Source organism: Eschrichtius robustus, chromosome X (assembly GCF_028021215.1).
Source record: "Eschrichtius robustus isolate mEscRob2 chromosome X, mEscRob2.pri, whole genome shotgun sequence".
In the NCBI taxonomy this organism is placed as follows: Eukaryota; Metazoa; Chordata; class Mammalia; order Artiodactyla; family Eschrichtiidae; genus Eschrichtius; species Eschrichtius robustus.
In genome coordinates this window covers 18,749,099-18,770,490 of record NC_090845.1, presented here as the reverse complement: position 1 = coordinate 18,770,490, position 21,392 = coordinate 18,749,099, and the positions used below count along the sequence as shown (strand labels likewise).

General features: G+C 34.7%; 1 protein-coding gene across 5 annotated transcripts in view; it reads right to left on the bottom strand.

Moving 5' to 3' along the window:
• Positions 1-21,392, bottom strand: part of CNKSR2 (connector enhancer of kinase suppressor of Ras 2) — a 257,328-nt gene that overhangs the window by 144,267 nt on the left and 91,669 nt on the right. For all 5 annotated transcript variants that reach the window (XM_068533674.1, XM_068533669.1, XM_068533670.1 and 2 more), the window contains exons 5-6: positions 16,143-16,184; positions 652-771 (exon numbers count right to left, since the gene is read on the bottom strand). In XM_068533674.1, coding sequence (XP_068389775.1) covers positions 652-771; positions 16,143-16,184 — 162 coding nt within the window. The remainder of the gene's footprint in view (positions 1-651; positions 772-16,142; positions 16,185-21,392) is intronic.

Sequence of the window (21,392 nt, the reverse complement as noted above, 5' to 3'; positions counted from 1 at the left end):
TACGCTTTCTTTCTAGAGGCTCATTAAAGGAAAAGCTCTCCCTTGGGTTAAATTTAGAACCAATACAATTTTTAATCAGGTGAACAAAATATAGAAGATGATTATCTTTATTATGACATAATAAAAAATACATCTCATAGATGTTAGCCTAGTTTTAGCAATATCCACCTGCTTACTCACCCTTAAAAGAAAGAGTAGAATTATAAAGAATATCGGGTTTGTTTAGCTTACACAACCTAAGGGAAGAGAGACCTATTAAAACTGGAACAAACAAAAGCAAAATAAACAAAACACTCATTTGCATGGGCAGGTAACACTGTGGTTCTTATTATAAAACTCATAACTTAAACTTCCTTTAAACCTAAGGAACTTTGGTAGGGGGTGAAAAATGTAATTAAAGCTAATTTATTTAGCAAAGTAAACAGGATAATTCAGAAATCACCATTTTAAATTCTCTTTCATTTTCATTTATCTTTATAAAACTTCTTATCATGACTGACTCCCACTACCTCAATTCCTCTAGGGAAAAAAACCCCCAAACCATTCAAAGTTTGTTAAAATTCAGGGATTCTCATGTTTGGGGGCTGCTCTGCCCATATCATTAGCTGTCTGTTGATGGGTGGTGGCTTTGATAAACATGGTATCTCTTACCAGCCCTTCACTTGGTTTGATGTTTGCCAGCTGAATCACTTCAAGGTGGGCAGACTGCGAAACTAGAGGATCTGATGACAGGGATATGATGTGGTCACAGACTCCAGAAAGAGTTTTACACTGAAAGCAAACAAAAAGCAAAAAAACATTATGGTAAATACATGTTGTAAGTAACATATAAATCACTTTTTATTATAACATTTTTTACAAGGAAAAATAAAAAACAGTAGAAGAAAGTAGTTTGCATTTTATTCTATAAAGTCTGTATGAAAAAGGTATTCAGGTTAAGAAATACCCACACATAAAACACACCTATATTCTAAATTATGGATATAAGAACTATACATCAAAATATTCAAGAAAGTTATGGTTATGTTTTGTTTCTATTATTTGATTCATCAGACCTAAAATAAAATGATTATTTCTAAACAATCTTAATAATCTGAAAACGTCTTGATGCCAACCGTTAGATGGAAGTGAATTCAATAAGTTCAAAAACCTTGATGGTTTTTTACTTCATGATCAGAAAAGTTTAGAAAAAAATCCAGCCAAAATCCAGGGAAGATGAATCTTCCAAATCTGCTTGGTGAACTCCTCCCACTCATTTGTCTAGACTCTCCTGCTCAAGGTTACCTTTCCAAGCTCCCCCTTACTCCAGGCAAAGTTTGGCACTCCCTCAATCCTGCTTTCTCAATGTTCTATGAACAGTCTGAAATTGTATGATAACTTCATTCTGAAGCTCTCTAAGGCAGGGACCATGTCCTACTCATCTCTGACTTCTCTTCCTCCCCTAACCCTGGTAGACAGATCCTAGAACATATAAGGCAATTAATATGAGTTGAATAAACTGAAGAGCGAATGAGCTTTAACAATTAGTAGACTCGCTTGATTGAGGACAGAAAGCTAGTGCTTTAGTTAGTATAAATCTATTCATGCTGATAGAGAATAATAGATTTAATGTATGTTACATCCATAATAGTATGGTTAAGACTGAGACATGGTAAAATCATGAAGAAAGTAGAACATAAGTGAATGAAGCTTGGAATATACTGTTCTAAAATGTTCTGGCCCTTGGATGCTTCACAGACTCTCATTTACTTACTGAAGCCTGGTTGTCCAACATTGGAGGTTGTTTTGTTTTTGTTTTCTTGCCTTTACTGTAGGAGGAGCTACAATTTTGCAGCACTCAAGGTGTCACCTTGTATTCATCTCCAACATGTTACATTTGTTCTTTGACCACTGCATTACTCCACTGTAAGGGAGACAGTCCCCTCTTTCTGGTCAGGACTCTTTATTTGCTGCATTCTGTACATGGTCCATGGCCTCAGTCTTTGCTGGGCTCAGCTTCCTCACCCCACAGAAACTGCCAGGCTAAATTTCTCCCCCTTCTTGCAGTCCTGCTCTTTGCTTCTCATGGCTGCACTTTTATTGTGGCTATCAGCTCCTAAGGACAGACAGTGGACAGCATGCAAAGCACATGGGCTTGGTATGAAGAGATGTAGGCAATCATCACACTGCCAGTTACTTGCTGTGTGTCTGTGAGCAAGTTATGTTATATCCTTGAGGTTCAGTTTACACATGTAGAAAATGGGGTAATAAAGATTACTTTATATGGTTTACATGACTAATCAGGATAATGTATTAAAAAAAAAAGTCTGATATGGCTCCTATCCAAAGAAGACACCAAATAAATGCTTATTCTCCCCTGTTGCTTTCCATAAGCTCAAAGGGCTCAGCTCTTACTCATGGGATGAATTATGTCATATTCTTAATGCCATGGCCTTGCTGACCATCTTACAATGACCAGTAATCACACTGCATGGTCACGATGGAGAGTTCACATCTCTTCACTCTCTCTGATATTCAAGTTTCAGCGCTCTCAGGAGATACAATGAAGGTATTTACCCTTCATTCAAGAGCTGCTAAGCAAAGTGCCAACAGGAAGACCACCTCTCAGAAATAGGGAACCTTACAGGGCCAGCCTCATGGGCATGTGACCTGTGCACAAGGGCCTGCATTTATCATTATGCTTTGCTGGTGCCATTTTGGAGTTCTTAATTGTTTTTGAACAAGGGGCTCCATATTTTCATTTTGCACTCCCATATTATATAGCCCATCCTGGGACCCCAGTCTCTCTGTGTGTGTGTGTGTGTGTGTTTTTTTTAAATTTCTCTTGAAAATATTCATCAGCGGCCACAGGGGCAAAGACAGAATGGCAGCACTTTACAAAAACTGGCTACAGTTCAAATTGCTACTGTTTGGCAGGAAGAAAAACAATTTGGGGCAGATTTAAATCTTTTAACTATTCCTTTCCTTCCATATGTGGTTTCATCTTCATTCTTATTTTCTCTTTATCTCAAGGGGGTGGAAAACAATGCTAATGTGAAGGGTTTCTATATAGGATACTTAAATTGCATGATAATCTGAAAATTAGTAAATCAGTATGCTAAAAAGAACGCTCTGTGGTTTCTACAAACTGAAGCATATTTCAAAAGAGTCCAACGCATAAATAAATAGGAAGGTAATGGATATACAAAAATGGCTCAACACACGTGCATTACAACATTCAGGGCCTCATATGACACGCTGGTAATGAGCAATAGTAGCTCTCCTATTCAAGCACTGGAAGCACTTAAAAGTGGAGTAGAAGGAAGAAAGGCAGAAATACTACATTGTAGGTGTTTTTACAAAAAAAAAAAAAACAATTAAATCTACTGTATTAAGTTGCAAATCATTTTTTCAGATTTCTCTTCTTGAGTAATTTTGTTTGCCAAATGCCTGCAATGTGCTAAGTCTGCCAGGAATACGAAAGATGAGCAAAACACTGACTTTACCAGCAAAGCTATCAGGATTTAACAGATTAAAGATTTTGGAAAAAATAATGGAAAGACTTAGAAAAGAAACTCCATTAGAACCTTGCTGCCTGTTTTAGAGACAATGTACTAGAACTTTTATACTGTAGCAATTTGGCACTTGGCTAAATAAGCCAATTAGAAGGGGTATAAAATGGCCTGGCTTTAAATGCTAATTCTATACTCATTACTGTATCATACATCAAGCCACTGCAGGAAACCACATTAAGGGTACTACAGCAAAGTTCCAGGGAAGTTATTTATTTTTATTTATTTATTTACTTATTTATTGAACTTGAAGTAGGGTTTAGAACTTCCTTTTCTTTTTTTATACAATTTTTAAGGGTTACTTTCCACTAACAGTTATTACAGAACGTTGGCTATATTCCCCCTGTTGTACAATACATCCTTGAGCCTATCTTACACCCAGTAGTTTGTACCTCCCACTCCCCTACCCCTATACTGCCCCTCCCTCCTCCACTGGTAACCACTACTTTGTTCCATATATCTGTGAGTCGGCTTCTTTTTTGTTATATTCACTAGTGCGAATGAAAAATGTTGCCTGCCATATCAGCATAAAAAGGATGCTGAGGCCACCAAGCCAACAGCCACTACTGCTGCCCCCCAGCAGTGAGCCCTGAGGGAACTCAGAATGGAGACAAATGGGCTGTCCACTACCAAGCCCTCAGCCACTGCAGCCATCCTCAAAGGTGCACCCTGAGGTGACTCGGGATGGGAAAGAACAAGATACTGGCCTTAGGGAGCTAAGGTGCATATCAAAGGAATGATTTCAATGAGCCCAGGCTCTTGCATCTTCCCGTACATAGAAAAGTACTAAATTCATTAACTTGAGATGTCTGGTTTTCTTTAATTAACATGATATTTTGATGTTCCCACTACCTGGTCTTTGTTGCAAAAACCCATGCATATACTGGCCCCTCCCTTACCTCTTCGGGGCAGTCCCTCAGAGCTATCTGAGAGGCTGCCTCTAGGGCTTGAGTCCTCAGAAAGTCCACCAAATAAAACACAATTCTCAGCTTTTAGATTGTGCATTTTTTTCAGCTGACACTAGTTTGTTGTATTCTTTAGATTCCACATATAAGTGACATCGTACAGTATTTGTCTTTCTCTGTCCAACTTATTTCATTTAGCACAATGCCTTCCACATCCTTGTAAAAAGTGAATTTTTTCCTTCAGTGAATTTGTGGTATTATGTTGTTTTAAAACACAGTATTATCTATTGCTACCTAATAGTCCAAAAAAAGAAATTAACTATAATATAGCAAGAAAAATGTATCCTTTATTATTAAAAGTTAACATTAACATTATAGAGCACCTACCATGTGTCCCACACAACGCTAAATACTTCATTATTTCATGTATCCTTTTAACAACTTCCTGAAGTAGGTAGTATTATAGCCAGTTTAGCAGATGAGAAAGCAAGGCTAAATAAATAGACAAAGGTCATTGCCTTGGCAAAAAAAAAAACCACAACTTGAATTCTTAATCATTATGCTTACCATCTCTTACTTCCATCCTTAAATCTCCATTTGTTTCTGATCAATTTCATTTTTGTATTGTTTAAAAGCTATGTCAGTATTAAATGGATGTTGTATTAACATGTTTAAACTACACAGTATAATGAAATATAAGGTGAGCCTGCAAGTGTTCTTGCAATTTAGAATGCAGTTTAGATAAGGACTAGTAGATCTGAGACTATGAAAGACACAGCTCTCTGGGAAAACTTGAAATTTTAACAGCAAAAGGACAACTCTTTCCTAGCGAGAAGATAACTGGTAACCACTTGTATAAAGGGGATTCTTCTGCTATTTTTGCAATATAAATACCAAAGGATTTTAAATTCTATTTATCTTTAGTTCTAAAAGCAGAAGGAAATTTTTAAATTTTAAATTAAAGCCTAGTAAATAATATGTCTTTAGTAAAGTTAAAGGGAACATAAAATGGCAATGAGTATTATAACTGATCCTCTGGATTCTGTTTATACTACCCAAAATGGTGACAAAGGATTTGTGACTGAATAGCAGTTAACAGAGAGGGCTAGCTGTGCCTTAAGAAACTTTTAAAACAGAAGAGTGTCATGGGCTGGATTTAATGGTATTGTCTTTTTTTTTCTCTCCAGTTGTTTACATTAATTTCAAATATGAATTAATATAATTATAGAGCATATTCTCAGGAAGAAATGGGACGTTTTCATACTCTGTTCTGTATACATACTATATTTTATATAGGTTTGCATATAGTGTATGGCTGGTTCACTCAAATCTAAAAGTTCTTAAGGGGAAAAAAGATCTGAACATAGCACGTTTAGTATAAAATAAACAGCGGTTTTTAAAAAGTCATAAAAGCAACATTTTAGTCATCGTGAAGATTCGAAAAACAGCAACCCTACATTAATATACTAACCAATTAGATAGCATTATTTCATTATCTCTGAACAGCATTCTTTCATTATCACTGAATTTATCAGATACTTTTTAGATTAATATGTGAAGTTGTAGCTTTTGTATTTTAAAAAGGAAATGTAGAAAGCATTCTAAGTACAAACAATAGTGAAAAGCTAAGGAGTAGGTAAGAAGTCTTAAGTTAGCCTCTTAGCCTCAGAGGACACTCAGCCAGACATGATTGAGCTACTTAAAGTATTTTTATTTATGTTTTTCTAAATAAGTGGAATACTGGCTATTCTTCTGAGTATATTGGAGGAAATGAATGGAAATATCTTTAGATTTAAAAATCAGACATTCATTTGACGTAGGAAAGAACCTCAGGTTCATAAGCTTAACAAAAGGTTTTACAAAAGGAAATTTCTACTTTCAGATATACACATACATAAAAGGGACAAGAGTATAAAACCAAGATAAACTGAGGAAATAATAAACAGATGAATATGCATTTTAAGATGGCAAGAATGATGTGAAAGCTACAATTTAAGTATAGCTTAAATAATCCAGGTTTCTTATCAGTAACATGGAAAACAGTAACAAAAGTTTAATTTTGATAAATAGTGTATACATATTAAAATAGTTATTGATATAAGTAATAGTTCAATTAAAATAGTCTAGAGGACAGAGCATATTTTTATTTTATTGTTTGGTTTATATGTTAGTATAATTCAGTATTATAAATCATGCAACTCTGTGCCAACTGAGCATGATATTTGCATCATATTTGGTGAACAAGAGAGGCTTTGTTTTTATAAAATAGTGCAAATTTATTCCATATTAAACAGTGAGAACTCTAAATTATATAAGCCTCATTCAGAAATACAGTATTTGTAGTACTTGCCAGATCTCTGTTGAGCTAGCAATTTTGCATTTCTAATTATAATGGTACCCTAAACCTACTGTATAGCACAGGGAGCTCCACTCAATGTTCTATTATAACCTAAATGGGAAAAAGAATAGATAAATGTATAACTGAATCACTTTGCTGTACATCTGAAACTAACACAACATTGTAAATCAACCATACTGTAACATAAAATAAAAATTTAAAAAAAAGACACAAGAGTGAACAATCACAGGTAAATTTGAAAGAGTAAAATTCATAAAGAGAATTTAAATTGATATTAAAAAGTATTAATCTACATACATATTCCCCAACACAGGAAGAATTTATTGCTCATATGAGTAAAGAGAATTGAATAGAAACAATTTTTTAAACTTAAAAAACTAATACAACAGAATAAAATTTCAACTTTAAACCCATGTAAAAATTATATTTGTATACAGCAAAGATTAAAGAGTTTCCAATAGCTTCAGAAAGCAACTGTATTTGCAAATTAATAAAGGTCATATGAACTTTGTTCCAACAAGGCCTGGAAAACTCTGCAATCCCTTTAGGTTTCAAACTCTGATGGTGGGGAAAAAAACATAACAAAACAATTAGCAAAATGGAAAGAAATCACCACCACCACTGCTTCATTAAGCCATTCATTCATTCAACAATCACTGAGTATCTGCTCCATGATTCAAATGCCACTGCTATGCTCAAGGATTTCTCCACCTGGGACAGTGTTTCCGGTGATGTATTTGGCTTTGTCCTTAACATCACTGACATTAACCATGCTGTCCTTGTGTTCCTGATCACAGAAAAGAAGTAATAACACTTTAAAATAATAGTCATCTAAGAATGATGAAGTCAGTACCAAACAGTGAGAGAACATCAGTCCCAAATGTGCACCTACATTGATGAGCAAGAAGTGGACCCATGACACTTCCAACTTACAACTACTTTCCTGAGACATCCTGGTCTGAATTAAAGCTGGGACAAGAGCCTCCATTGCTCCTCTGATTTCTGATAGGGAAACAGTCAGCTGGAAACCAGAACTGGATCTGGGAAAGTCTCCACCCTATTTGCCTGCTCTCTCAGGGGCAGGAAGCAGAGCCAGGCAGGCTTGCAGGGAGTCCCCAGACAGATGAGAGGAGTACTCACTCGTGGGCACACTACTTTCCAGGCTCAAGATTAACAAGGGTCTGGACATATTAGTGGCTCGAATAAGATGTAGGTTATTAGGAAGATAATTTCATTTTACTTTAGATTCAAACAGCAAGAGTGAAGCTGTTCATTATGATTGGATGAGCTTCTGGAAAATCCAGGCACCATATATACAGCTTACGGGCAAATAGGGGAAAAACAGCAGAGACCTGGGAGCAATGTCTTTACATATAGTAGAGAAATTCAAAGTTGCCATATATGATTTTATGGAGAAAAGAGCTAATTGCATTGTACCAGCTATTAGTTTACTGGTTCTCAGCTCCAAATTCACCCTTCAGTGTCTGCTCTATGATGACAGGCAGGTCTCTTCAAATATTTCTACTTCACAGTAAGGACAGTGTTAAGTTTGTGCCAGTAGAGGGTGCTGGAGGGATACTGCAGGGAGAAGGAGGCTTCTCTTCCCTTTGGGCAGTGTTTTGCTTTTTCTTGCTTCTGCTACAACGTCCATCAGTGACACATGTGTGTGGGGACATCCGTGATGCCCAGACTATGCAGTCCCTCAGTGACCTCACAGCGTCAGCCTGGGCTCAGTGACCACCATCCTGTGGCCCTCTCAGCCTCATACCCACGGCAGCACCCCACTCTCTCTGTGAGCTCTCCTACCAGCATCACTTGCCTGTATCCTGGAAGGTTGTTTCCTGCTTGTCTGGACCAGCTCTGGTTTAGGCAACTCAGTGAAGCCGCAACCTGACTGTTCTAATGATTTCTGACCCTCTGTGGGGGAAGGTGTCCACCTCAAGCTGTTCTTCCTTGGGTACTCTCCCCCAGTCCTAGGGCACTCTCCCCCAGTCCTAGGGCATGCTTTTAGAGTCTCTTTACATCTATATCGGTACTCTTCTATCGCAGTTTAGTTTAGATTAAACTTCCCTTGTTTAAGTTACCGTGTGATATCCATCTCCAGACTGATTCAATTACCTTTTTGAAGAAATCTTTACATTTACAGTGACAATTACTATAGTTTTAAAAAATCCATAGTGTCTTTGATCACATAAAGAATGGTCTTAGATTAAGATAGTCCTTCAATCTCTCTCTTTTATGTGGTCATACTGTTTTCTACTGATCTTGTGAGTTAGTCACCAAAGATTTATGGCATTTAGACCTTTGAAATCACAGACACTCCAATCCCCCAGCGTAATCAGAAAGGCTAATTTAGTTTGTTCACAGCTAGTAAGTGCCAGAATGGGGTCAGGACACAAAATCTTTTTAACTCTCAAATTGCTGCTCTTTCTATTACATTACTCAGACTCACTTGACTCAACAACTAAAATGAATACTCTTTGAGAGCGAGGATTGTACACTCAGAGTCAATCTGAATATGAAAGCATTTTACAATGCAAAATGTTTTCAGCAAATGTGATATTAGCAAAAACATCCATAATATACCAACTTATATACTGTCTATCCAAATCATAAAGACACACTAAAAAGACACAGTGAAAACAGATTATTTTGATTTTTTTATGTGTGGTTACATTCCCATTAGTATATACACATTTTTTTTTTTTGTCCCATAAAAGACAAACATCTTCTAACTCCATCATATTCTATCTGGATGCCTTCATTCCTGTACAAGACAACAGTTGTGGAGAACTTAATTTACAGTTAAAAAATTTATAAAGCGATAAAGCACCAAACTGCCAAAACCTGAAAATCTAATACGACACTCAAGAAATCAATGCCTATTTCAGTAATAGAGTTAGCGTGCTTCTTTAGATTGACCACAAAGACAGTGAAGGGGGCCAAAATAGAAGGGTCACATTAACTTTCAAAATAAAGAAGCATCCTAATGCTTTCTATCTACAAAACTCAGTATTAGAATTCATGTTTTAATGAGACTGACCATAATTTGTATGTTCAAATGCTACAGTTACAACCAAAATGTGAACCATACAAAAACATTCAGTTTGCAATGGCCCAAGATCACAGCTTTAAGAGAAGAGTCTATAATTGGCAAAGCCGCCATTTCAGCTTCAGGGACCAATATAAGATTATTTTTATAAAGTAATTAGACCACCACTGTTTTCAAGAAATCTCTAAAGATAAAATATTAATATGATGACTTTTATTTTATTATGGGGCATGCTGCTGCCCTAGTACTTACATCCACAAGGTTTTGGGAGATTAGAAGAGGGAAACTATGCTTACATAAATGATATGATATAGATGGTGGGGCAAAGTCTAAAATGACCTTTTAATTTTCTCCTCCAGGCTCTTCTCTTAACCTAACTGTTGGTTCTATGCGGTTTTAGCCATTTCTAGTCTAGATAGCAGAGAAGGAACAATAATCTCAGCCCAAATGGAGCTTAGGAGTAAAGAACGCATACACTTATAGGAAGGAAAAAAGTACATACAAAATTTTCATGAAATAAAACAAATAGTTAACAAGCCAAAATAAGCCTAATTCATGATCAAACCTAAATAAGTAATGAAAAAAAATAGCTTGGAGAGAAAAGAGAGGAGAGAGAAGAGAGAGCATTCATGAAAATACCCTGTAAACTGTAAAGTACTATACAACGAAAAGATAGTGTTAACACTAAAATAATAAAATAGGCATTTACTTCATTTATTCCTCTCATTATCTTTATAAAAACGATGAGGGTAAAATGCTAGCACAAAGCAAGTGCCATATACAAGATCACACTGTTGGTTAATGTAAAAGGTGTATTTGAGTTCAGTACAATCTGATTTAAACAATGTGACTTTAATGATCAATGCCTGGCCTGGGATTTCCATGAGCTTATCAAAGCTGACAAGTGTTCGCGGTTCACCAGCGAGAGCAGCAGAGCTGTGACAAGCAGAATAAGTCTGCTAAAGCACACGGTCTGAAATGGCTTCTCAGGAATGCTTCTCTCTCCAGATTCAAAGATTGTAGTGAAAGGTGGGAGTAAGGAGAAAGCAGGGTACAGAACTGAAGAGAACTCCAGATTCCCTGCATCTGATTTCCTGTATAAAACAAGGATCTGTGCAGAGCAAAAACAGATGGGCTCCAGCATGCCAGGGAACGCGTAATCAGCGACAAAGCCTAACTGAGAAGGAAATATCAAATCAAGAGAGGTGAAATATATTCCTCTTTATCATCAGGTGACAAGCACTCAGATATATAGTACATTGATATCTGCATTTCCTTTCGTCCTTTACGGTCACACTCTGCCATCTGTTCCATTATATTTAACGGCAAGTTCCAAGGAAACCCAAGCTGTCCAGTCTCCTTTTATTCATTCTCACATTTCATATTAATAGACATCTCTGTCTACCACTGAAACCAACCAACCCTCTTTTCTACCCAGCTTTTTGGTCCTCAGAGTCTACTACTTTCTCATAAACAACTCTCTCCAATTTTAAAGATAAAAAAGCTGAACAGGAAATGTAACCTATGGATTGTCCAAGCTTCTTTTGACTATTTCACTATGTAGAGAATAAAACTACCCATTCAAGGCCATCAGGATTATAAACATAATAAATATTTACTTTTATAAAGAAAAATTATAAAAGTAACATAAACTAACTGAAGAAACTTGGGAGGACACTTGAAATGAACAAACAAAAAAAATCAGCTATCATCTTACCAAATAAACACAGTAAATATTAATATAGAATATTTTCTTTTTCAATTTTCAATGGTGATTTATTCTGTGTTTATAATGCTTTGAATCTGGTTTTTACTTATCATTTAGAATGTTTCCATTAATATTGTCACAAAATATTTTTGGTATATTCATAAATTTATTTATGGATAATTTATTCATAAATCATATATTCACAAATACAACTTCAAATAGTATGAATATTTAATCCTGTGAATGCACCATAGTTTACTGAAGCATTAACCTATTATTGCCTATTTTTCATTATTACATATAATTCTGCTATAAACTCTTTCTACAGAAAACGTTATTGCGTTTTAGAATTTATTTTTAGACTAGATTCCCAAGATAGTATAGGAATATGGACTCTGGGGCCAGACCAACTGTGTCACTTGGCAAAAGTCATCTAACCTCTTTATGCTTCCATTTCCTCATCTGTAAAATGGAGATGATAGTAATAATACCTACCTCATAAGGTTGTTATGAGGACCAAATGAGTTAGTTTATACCGAGCATTTAAAATAGTGCCTAAGGCATATGTTAAACACTACATAAATGTTAGTACAGTATTAATGTTTTTGAGCCTTGAAATTGACTAAAACTTAAAAAGGTTTTATGAACATACATGCCTAGCAATACGGTGTGTCCATTCTAATTTCATCAGATTCTCACCAGCATTTGGATATTTTTAGTGTGTGGTAGTGTGTGTATGTGTGTGTGTATTTGTGTTTATGAATCGATAGGTGAAAATTTGTATTTCATTAGTTTTACAGGAAATCCTTGTTTTCTGAGGATAACTGCCACTGGAAAGTAATGGTAGTCTTCGTGGTTTAATTTAGAAATACAGAGCTTGTCTCTTTAAAAAATAAATAAATTCAATGATATTTGCATTATATTTTTGATTTATCATTAAAAACCCTCATTTAAAAAATAGTAGTTAGAACTCATATACTTTTTTATTCCTCTCCATCTGTTATAGACTCAAAGTTTGTATCCGCTCCCCCCCCAAATTCATATGCTGAAACCTAATCCCCAGTGTGATGGTATCTGGAAGTGGAGCCTTTGAGAGGTAATTGGGTCATGAGTTTGGAGCCTTCTTGAATGGGATTAGAGTCGTTATAAAAGAAACCCCACAGAGCTCCCCTTGCCTCTTCCACCATGTGAAGACCCTCTATGAATCAGGGAACAGGCCCTCACTAGACACCAAATCTACTGGTGCCGTGATCTTGGACTGCCTAGCCTCCAGAAGAGTGAAAAATGTTTGTTGTTTAAGCCACCCAGTCTATTGTATTTTTGTTAAAGCAGCAGGAATGAACTAAGACACCATCTCATCTGGTTTTGTTGTTCACCTTCAGGCCTTTGCTACCACAACCTTCCTATCCTGGAATTCAACTTTTGTTTCATTTATTTGGTAAACATATTCAAGTATACTTTTCAAAATGGTCCTTTAGTGATCTTGCTGATCTAAAAATATCTTTTTATTACTTTCACTTATGAATGATAATTTAGTTAGATATAAACAGTTTTGCTTCAAAGGCTTATGGATTTTGTTCCATTGTCTTCTGGCAGTTAGGGTTTCAGAGTAAATATGTGAATACACTCTAGAATTTGTTTCTTTGAAGTCAAAACCTCACACCTCTCTCTTGCCACTGGTTGAATGAATGTAAAGTTGCTTCTTGCCATAGAAATTGTAAAATGTTACAGAAAATATTTTGAAATTGTTCTTTTTTTAAATTGAAGTACAGTTGATTTACAATGATGTGTTAGTTTCAGGTGTACAGCAAAGTGATTCAGCTATACACACATTTATATCTATTTTTTTTCAGATTCTTTTCCCTTATAGGTTATTACAAAATACTGAGTATAGTTCCCTGTGCTATACAGGAGGTCCTTGTTGGTTATCTATTTTATATACAGTAGTGTGTATATGTTAATCCCAAACTCCTAATTTATCCTTCCCCCCACCTTTCCCCTTTGGTAACCATAAGTTTGTTTTCTATGTCTGTGGTTCTATTTATGTTTTGTATATAAGTTCATTTGTGTTGAAACTGTTATCTTTCCAACACATTTTCTGACTTTGTTGAGTAATCCAAATTTCCCTACTTCTATTTCTAAATTATTCTATTATATCTTTGTTTCCTATTACTTTCTTTCTTAGAAACTAACAATTAATTGAAGGTGGGTTAACCATAATCTATACTCTATAGCTATTATCTTCTCTCATTTTTTGTCTTTTCATTAATTTACTAAATATCTGAGCATCATTAAAGTTTATCTTGTGTCTCACTGTTTCAATTTTCTTCAATATCCAGTCTGCTTTTTGCTGCTTTCAGCATGGTTTAATTTCTTTTTCCATGTTCTGAGTTTTAGAGACTGTTTTCTTAGTCCATATTATGCTCAGTTTATAGTGGCCTTACCTTCTTTATAGTATGGTATTCTATTTTTAATAAAACAATGTTCTTTTAGTTCTCATTGAGAACATTAAATAGATGTTCTTAATAAACTTACTTCATGGGGAAAGATTTTCTTCTAATATATGAGAGAATACTTCCTCTTCTCTTTCCCATTCTTTTTCTTTACTCAACTTTAAATAGAGATCTATGTCAGGAAAAGACACACCTCACAACTTTCCTGAGCTATCTCAGTTTGCCCAGGTATTGAAGAACACTCTGATGCTTGTATTGCCTCTGGAATTCCTAGGATAGAGCAGGTTTTCATAAGTGATAAGTTCTCCTTCCTCTTGACAAATGCCTCCCTTACCCTCCAGACAAAATAAAGATATTGGGTCTGGTCTGAGGCGGTTTATGTTCTAGTGCATATCTCAAGCTACTGTAATCTCTACTAGGTTATATGAGTACACATACTCACGTTACATATTAAGAACAAAGTCTCTTACAAATATTGAATCATTATGTTGTATACCTGGAACTAACATAATTTTATCTCAGTAATTTTTTTTTAATTGTTAAAATTTACCTTAAAAAAAGAGCAAAAGCTCAAAAAATGTTAAATCACTTGACTAAGGTCACTGAGATAGAAAGTGATAGAACTAGGATTCAGACACAGATTTTTAGACTCCAAGTGATTTCTTCTATATTACAGGAAACCTAGAAAGAGACTTTTCTGAAAATTTTGTTTCAAAGAAAGTATTCCATTGTAAAGTTAACTATGCTTCAAAAATAAATAGATAAATAAATAAAAATAAAGTATCCCAGTATTACATGCCAAGTGGAATACTATACTATTTTATTATTTTTAAAAAATAATTCTTACTGTGAGAAAAGTAATATACAAGTATACAACCTTCTAGTGAAGGCTGGGCCATCCTTGCATAAAAAGGCCAGGAAGGGCAGTGGAATAATAATATGAAAATACAAGTGCTTTCTGAGCTGAATTGATTGGTTAATGCCATCCACTGTCTCAATCATTATCAGACAAGATCTTTAAATTCTCACTAGCTGAAACGCAAAATTGCCGAAGTAAATATATTGCATTCATTTCTAAACCTCTTCAATGTTATTTATGTTGTCACTCATCTCTAATAGAGGTGAAGTTATTAGGGCAGATGAGCATCAACCACGAAACGGATTAACAAAGAAAAGCAGCAGCAAGGGCTTCCCTGGTGGCGCAGTGGTTAAGAATCTGCCTGCCAATGCAGGGGACACGGGTTCGAGCCCTGGTCCGGGAAGATCCCACATGCTGTGGAGCAACTAAGCCTGCGCGCCACTACTGAGCCTGTGCTCTAGGGCCTGCGAGCCGCAACTACTGAGCCCGCATGCCACAACTACTGAAGCCCGCGCGCCTAGAGCCTGTGCTCCGCAACAAGAGAAGCCACCGCGATGAGAAGCCCGTGCGCCTCAACGAAGAGTAGCCTCTGCTCGTCACAACTAGAGAAAGCCCGTGCGCAGCAGTGAAGACCCAATGCAGCCAAAAGTAAATAAATACAATAAATAAATTTATTTAAAAAAAAAGAAAAGCAGCAAACTTCATTAAGAAGAAAGAAGATGCCTTTCTACAAAGTATAATGTACTCATACTCAGTATTTCTAGTAGTAAAATAAAATACATGCAAAGTCATGAATTGATTCAATAAATATGGCCAAGCTAAAATTTAGAAGGTTGGTGAACACAGAATCAGAGTAAAGGCAGTTTGATTATTTTATGAAGTACTTCATCCAAATGACAACAGAGGTAAATTATCTCTGTTATACAACCAAATACTTTTCTCTGATCTCTTTTTGTCACAGGTCAAGAGTGAAAAATTCTTATTTCAAATTTCCTTTTCTCTAGATTCTTTATTTTATTGCATTTTAACCTTGCTACATACTACAATCTTAAAGTACTGTGTCACATTTTTCTATTAAGTTACAATAGAATGGTTATAACTAATATAACCTGTTATGTTTTGATTTTTTTGTACTTTTCCTATAAAATATACAGGGCTCACTTTTTTATAGGCTGTAGCTTTTTACTTAATAGCTAGTTAAACAAAGGAATACATATTTTGTAATGAAGGTGAAAATAAATCCAAGTATACTTACCACATGAAGAATTTTATTCTCTGTTTCATATACAGTACAATCCTAAAAAAAAGAAACATATACATTAATTTTAAAAAATCAAGCATTCCTTTTAACTAATATATTCACATTGGTTAGCTCTGATGGTCAGTTACAGGGATATTTTAATTTTTGCTTAACTGTGTTTTCTAATTTTACTAATTTTAAACACACATAATAAAGGACAATATACATTGAATAGATATAAAAACAAATATTGGAAAAATTACTATAATCATTTCCTGTCTAAACTTTTACATGTGATAAATGTATTTTGTTGAAATATTTCCAACATTTCAAATACTGATTTGTCTTTTTATCTGCAATTGCTAGACTTAAAATAAGCAGTAATATAGCAAAATGATCTTTGCTTAGAAACTTCGTGTTTCTATGGTTCAGTTTACTCAAGGAATTTATAAAATGGGCATGATATTATAAGTAAACCAATAAGGATGTGTGAGAATCAAATGAGGAAATGAAATAAATGGCTTAGCACTATCTGGCATACAGTAAATGATAAATACATTTTAACTATGAATTATTGTTGCTCTGTATCATTTAAAAATTTTAAACTAATTAGTTTTATGTTAAAATATAAAGTTAACAAGTTATTATTTGGCTATCTAACTTTGAAAAAAATATCCATATTCCACAATACTGCATATTTCGAGGAATGAGAATCCACGTCATTTTTTCCCCTGAATTTAATTTTGACAAAAAGGAATCTTACTCAACATAGCTTTTGGTAATGCCACTTCACCACAATACCTTGTCAGAAGAAGTACATATTCTTATTGGGCCAAAATTTTTAAAGTTAAATTTGGGCTAATTCATTTCACAAACTAATAGAAATACTTAAGGATTGGGCCTTGCCATTCTGTGCCAAAGGAGAAGTTTGTTACAAACACCATCATATCTGTGTCTATATACTCATATAAAGTCAACTCTTAATAATTAACTATGAGTTATGTGTACAGAGGAGCCAAGGTGTAGATAAAACATTTATATTTGGAAAGTGCATTTGTACTTACATCTGAATTTGGAAGAGTCCAATTTTACAGAATTAACTTCAAACACAATTACACTGGAAAGAGACGATTTGGGAAAAGCTGGGAAGTTGCCCAGTTTCCCCATGCTGCCTCTACAGCTAGCTTCAGCTGTAATGGATGCAAGTTTCATTAATTACCTACCTTCCTAGAATCGGAGGATATGATTAAATGTTCAAACTTCAAAGGGATTCTTCTCAAGGAAAAAAGTAAATATGATCTAAATGAATATTCTGCTAGTGATAGAATAATCACACAGAGTAACTATCTCAAGTCTCTTTAAAATATACTCTACTTGTACATCCCTAGTATGATATAAGAAAAAGAACTGTTAACCAAAATCTTATACTATTTTCAGTAACCATATTGTTGGTAGTAGTGTTGTTATTCCGTTACTGTTTTGTTGAAACTGTTGTGTGTGTTTTACAGGATGAAGCAAGTGAACAATTATATGACAGTATCATTCTATCACTCTTGGTGACATTGGTAAGTAATTTTAGCATGGGAGAAAGCAGATACATATATAAGAAGTTAGGTAAAAACCTTAGAGTCTCTTGATGTATTATGTATGTATGTCTGCTTCTCTTAGTTCTGTCCACTGAAAAAGCGTAGAAACAATGACCAATTTAGTAATAAATGAACTCTCCACAATTGGTGGTCTTCAAATACCATTTCCCAAGCCTTCTTGGAAAATGGCTAATACCAGATCTGGGATAGGAACTGTACAAGAGGAGCACGGATTATACTGTGACACAAGATAGAAAGAAGCTATTAAAGACTACGAGGATTGTGTCAGTAGGACTCAGAAGCCAACATGAAGACATTCTCACTGGCCAGAGATGGAGCAATTCGAGCATCTAAAAGGATGACTGTAGGGCTTCCCTGGTGGCGCAGTGGTTGAGAATCTGCCTGCTAATGCAGGGGTGCACGAGTTCGAGCCCTGGTCTGGGAAGATCCCACATGCCGCAGAGCAGCTGGGCCCCTGAGCCACAATTACTGAGCCTGCGCGTCTGGAGCCTGTGCTCCGCAACAAGAGAGGCCGCGATAGTGAGAGGCCCATGCACCGCGATGAAGAGTGGCCCCCGCTTGCCACAACTAGAGAAAGCCCTCGCACAGAAACGAAGACCCAACACAGCCATAAATAAATAAATAAATAAATAAATTTTAAAAGGATAACTGTAATGGATGGAAACGGTAAATATTACTAAATATTAAGTATATTAATATGTTTGAAGCTAAATTTTAAATATACTAAATGTATCTAAATATATTTAGTAACAGTTTAATAATATTGAATATATTAAACCAATTGGATAATGTATAATAGATGTACTTCTCTTGATTCAGCAAATATTAATCATCTGTGTTAAGGATGTAAGGATGAATAAAACATGGCTTAGAGAAGTGCAGTTTAAGGAGATAGGCATTCACACAAATAAGTTAAAATATGTAGAATTCTACAGTCTTCATGCAGTTTTAAGTTTTAATAACTTTAGAAGTATAAATGCCATGAAGTTACACAAATCAACATATGAAAGGTCAATTATTTAAAATTTAAAAATATTAATATATTTCTTATTAAAATTCAACAAAACCACTGTGTTGGGCTATACATTGTGCAAGTCAAATTTCAAACTTCGTAAAAACTTTCATCAGCTGCTCCTCCTCAGTGACTAAAAGGATTACATTTGTGATCCTGGCCTTAGTATTATTCAAAGAATGAAGTACTGATGCATACTTGACAATTTTGAGATGACCCCACAAGATAAAGTCTAAGGGAGCTACATCAGGTGACTAAGGTGGCCGAGTATTTCCATGGGTCTAAAAAACTGTCACACACAAATATTAAAATTAAAAACTTACCATTTGAAATAAAACTAAATGATTGTAAAAGAAATTGAAATAATTAAAATTCAAATGATGTTTGTACCATATTTATATATGTGAAGTTATTAAAGCTTAAATATGCACTAAGACTTTTGGGACACCAATAATTACTATAATAAAGGCAGGATCATGGGGCTGGGGAAACAGAGGAGGAAACAACTTTAACTTTGCCTTAAAATAAAATCAGGAAAGGTGGCTTTTAATTGGGTCTTAGAAAAAGTACGTCTTTTAGGCAAAGAAAATAAAGGCATTACTGCAAAAGCAATGAAAGTACACCCAAACACAGTTAAGCTACTGCAGTGATTTTTCAGATTTTACTTCTGTATACATGTGAGAATCACTTAGGGAGTGGGTTAAAATGCTGATCCCCAGGTCCATCCCCCGAAATAGAGGTTCAGTAGATCCGGAGTACGGGTCCTCAAGATGATTTTGATAAAGATAATATTTTGAGAAACACGTATTCTATTTTATAGGATATCATGTGATAGAAGAATACCAAACCAAATCAAACCAAAAATGATCAAATATATAGAATCCATAAAACAGTAAACTGATTTAAAAACAGTATCTGCTAGCTCACTCTAAACAGTTCTCAGCTTCTCAGAGCTTTGTGTTTTGGTTACACGTTCCCCCAATTTATTGATTGGTTTTTCTTTTTTCCTGCTAGTAAACTTATTTCTCTTTAAATAGCTTACTACTTTGAATGCTGCTTCTACTTGTCTGTATCTCTACCTTCTTTCAGCCAGAATGCCTCTTCATTATTGAAAACCAAAGGCTTTCACAAAGGTTGAGACACAGCATAATAAAAACAAAACAATAAAGCAGAACAACACAAAAAGCACATATTAACCTGCTGCTTTATATTAGGGAGAAGAACAGAAACTAAATTACTATGTTCTATTTAGTTAAGCTATAATTTCTTGGAGTTCATTTTATCATGCTAAATATTTAAACAGCCCTAGGTACTTTGAGGGAGTCATCTTATCAGTAAGTTATTTTATTTCCATCAAATTGTGATTTTAAAGTATTTGCTTCTGAAGTGTGGGTTTTGTTACCACTTAGGGCCAAATCTTTTCCCAAAAGGTCATACCTCCAAGTTTTAAAAATAAAATCGCACTGCATATAGAGAAATCTCCATTTTATGAACTTATTCATACTATGGAAAGGTACACTTCTGACGTTCTAGTTATTTTTAGGTTACGATTAAATTTAGATTTTTAAAATTGGATTTAGAGCTATGCCACTATATACTCCCAGGAATTTTCTTCAGTAGCTCATGCTGTCTTTTACTGTACATGCAAAATAACACTTGCATTTCTTCTTTATCCTTTTTACATATAATGCTTATACAAACCATGTGATGTACATTTAAATACCCCAAATTCCTAATATGACAATATTCATAAAAAAGAGGAGTGTTTCTTCAATTTTGATCCCTTTTTTTCTTAGCAAAATAAGATCACCCACACAGGATCATAATCAGTTACCCTTTCTGTGAAACAATGATCCAGTTGCTATACTGAGCAGAATACATAAAAAAATTCCATCCTATATTTTACCATAAATGTTGAATACTTTGTCACCTGGGGATTAGGATGCTCAGTACAAGTAATATTTCTCATCAACCGTGTATTATAGATAGTCACAAGAACAGTACATAGGTTATTAATATTGAATACATAAAGAGAGAGTGAAGAGAAATAGTGTATGTCTCTAATGTTATATACTATTCCATGGAACTTTATAACTATAAATGCTATAAATTTTCATCTGTATCTTTTTAGTACATATATTATAGTACACTTATACAAATAATATAAAAAATATTGCTTTGCTTACAAGTAATATTTAAATAATCCATCTATGCAATCCTTTGATAATGGTACTTGCATAATGAATATTTCACATATTCTATTATTAAGGTATCAAAATTTCTTCATATGCTGCTTCAGTGATTAATTCATGTAATAAGTTAGTGTTATACTCTTATTCATTCATTCATTCACTCAAGTCACAATACCATTCACCAAAAAGGTTTTTTTTTTTTTTTTTTTTTTGGCATCTTCTAAATGCAATTCACTGTCAGGGACTATTGGGTGATCAAAGATAAATTAAACTTGGTCCTTGGCCATTATTTCATTATTTAGTAGAGAAGTAGGTGAAACTATTCAAATAATAATACAAGGTAAACAAGATAAATGCTAACAGAAGATCCCATAAAAAAGGAGATAAATCCTTACTTGTTAACTCTGGAATGACCTTCTGGAGGAGATGATATTTTAGCTGGCCTTAAATAGCT